The sequence below is a fragment of the Perkinsus marinus genome, assembly GCF_000006405.1.
Source record: "Perkinsus marinus ATCC 50983 genomic scaffold scf_1104296973846, whole genome shotgun sequence".
NCBI classification, from domain to species: domain Eukaryota; phylum Perkinsozoa; order Perkinsida; family Perkinsidae; genus Perkinsus; species Perkinsus marinus.
In genome coordinates this window covers 1-1025 of record NW_003201295.1, presented here as the reverse complement: position 1 = coordinate 1025, position 1025 = coordinate 1, and the positions used below count along the sequence as shown (strand labels likewise).

General features: G+C 50.1%; 1 protein-coding gene across 1 annotated transcript; it reads left to right on the top strand.

The window, feature by feature from the left end:
- Window positions 1–234: 234 nt before the first annotated feature.
- Pmar_PMAR026763 (osmotic avoidance abnormal protein, putative) lies at window positions 235–991 on the top strand (the record flags this gene model as incomplete). The annotated part of the gene is made up of 6 exons (XM_002766026.1): window positions 235–283; window positions 331–427; window positions 477–529; window positions 576–714; window positions 786–875; window positions 919–991. 6 exons carry the CDS (start codon window positions 235–237, stop codon window positions 989–991), a joined length of 501 nt encoding a protein of 166 aa, XP_002766072.1.
- Window positions 992–1025: the final 34 nt, after the last annotated feature.

Here is a 1025-nt window from a genome sequence, read left to right as displayed (position 1 = left end):
CCCCTCAGGTATTCAATAGCAACCCCAGATAGGATAACAAAGCATGCAATCAAAGGGGATATCGAAGACATCATCCGTGCCAATGGGCGGACGGTCGTTGTCGTCGACGAGTCGCCCAACAATCAGGTATGACATCATAATCATTGTTCTCGCAACACTAATGAGTAGGTCGAGTATGAACTTGATGAGGCCCTCATTAACTTTTCTGCTTCTGTGGAACGTGGCCACTTCGCGATGGCTGTTGATGTCTTGGAATACCTCCCACTTGGACCAGAGACCACAGGTATACTAGGAGCATTCTCTCCTCTACTGTCCACGTCTACTTGTCAGGTATGTGGCGCCAATTAGGATTGGTTGCTTTGAACGCACTTTGCCTGCCTGTGGCCGAACGCTGCTACGCTGTTCTAGGAGAAGTTGAGATGAGCAGGTCCGATAATGGATTCCACTCGGTATTCGAGAATGTCTTGGCTTCACAGGGAATTGCGGAAGATTCAGCGCCTGGCACGGAGTTGTGCGGGTGATGTGAAAGGTGACTTGGTGGCAACCGTACCTGCTATCACAATGGTGATTACCAGACATTGACAGCGGGCTACATCATCCAACTGTGATGGCTGCTATTGCTGTGATGAAGAAGCAGTTCTCTATAGCAGAGGAAGTTTACATTGAGCATGGTCATCTTGAAGATGCCATACGCATGTATCAAAGCATTCACAAGTGAGGAGGCGGCTAGAGTCATTCGCCATGTCCTGACTGAGCCAACTTTCGCAAGACGAGCTTAACTTGAGGTACGATGAGGCTATCCGTCTGGCAGAGCATCACTGCTATCCCGATGTCATGCGCCTCAAAACAGACTATCTACAGTGGCTGTTACAGACGTATGCCACTGGGGGTTGCAGAACTGCAAGCACCCGAGCTCAGACACCAAGAAGACTTGGCAGGAGACCTGCAGGAGAGGGAAGGGAATTATGAGAAAGCCATAATCTCTTCTTGAAGAGCGGGATGGCTGCGCGAGCTGCGAGCGTTGT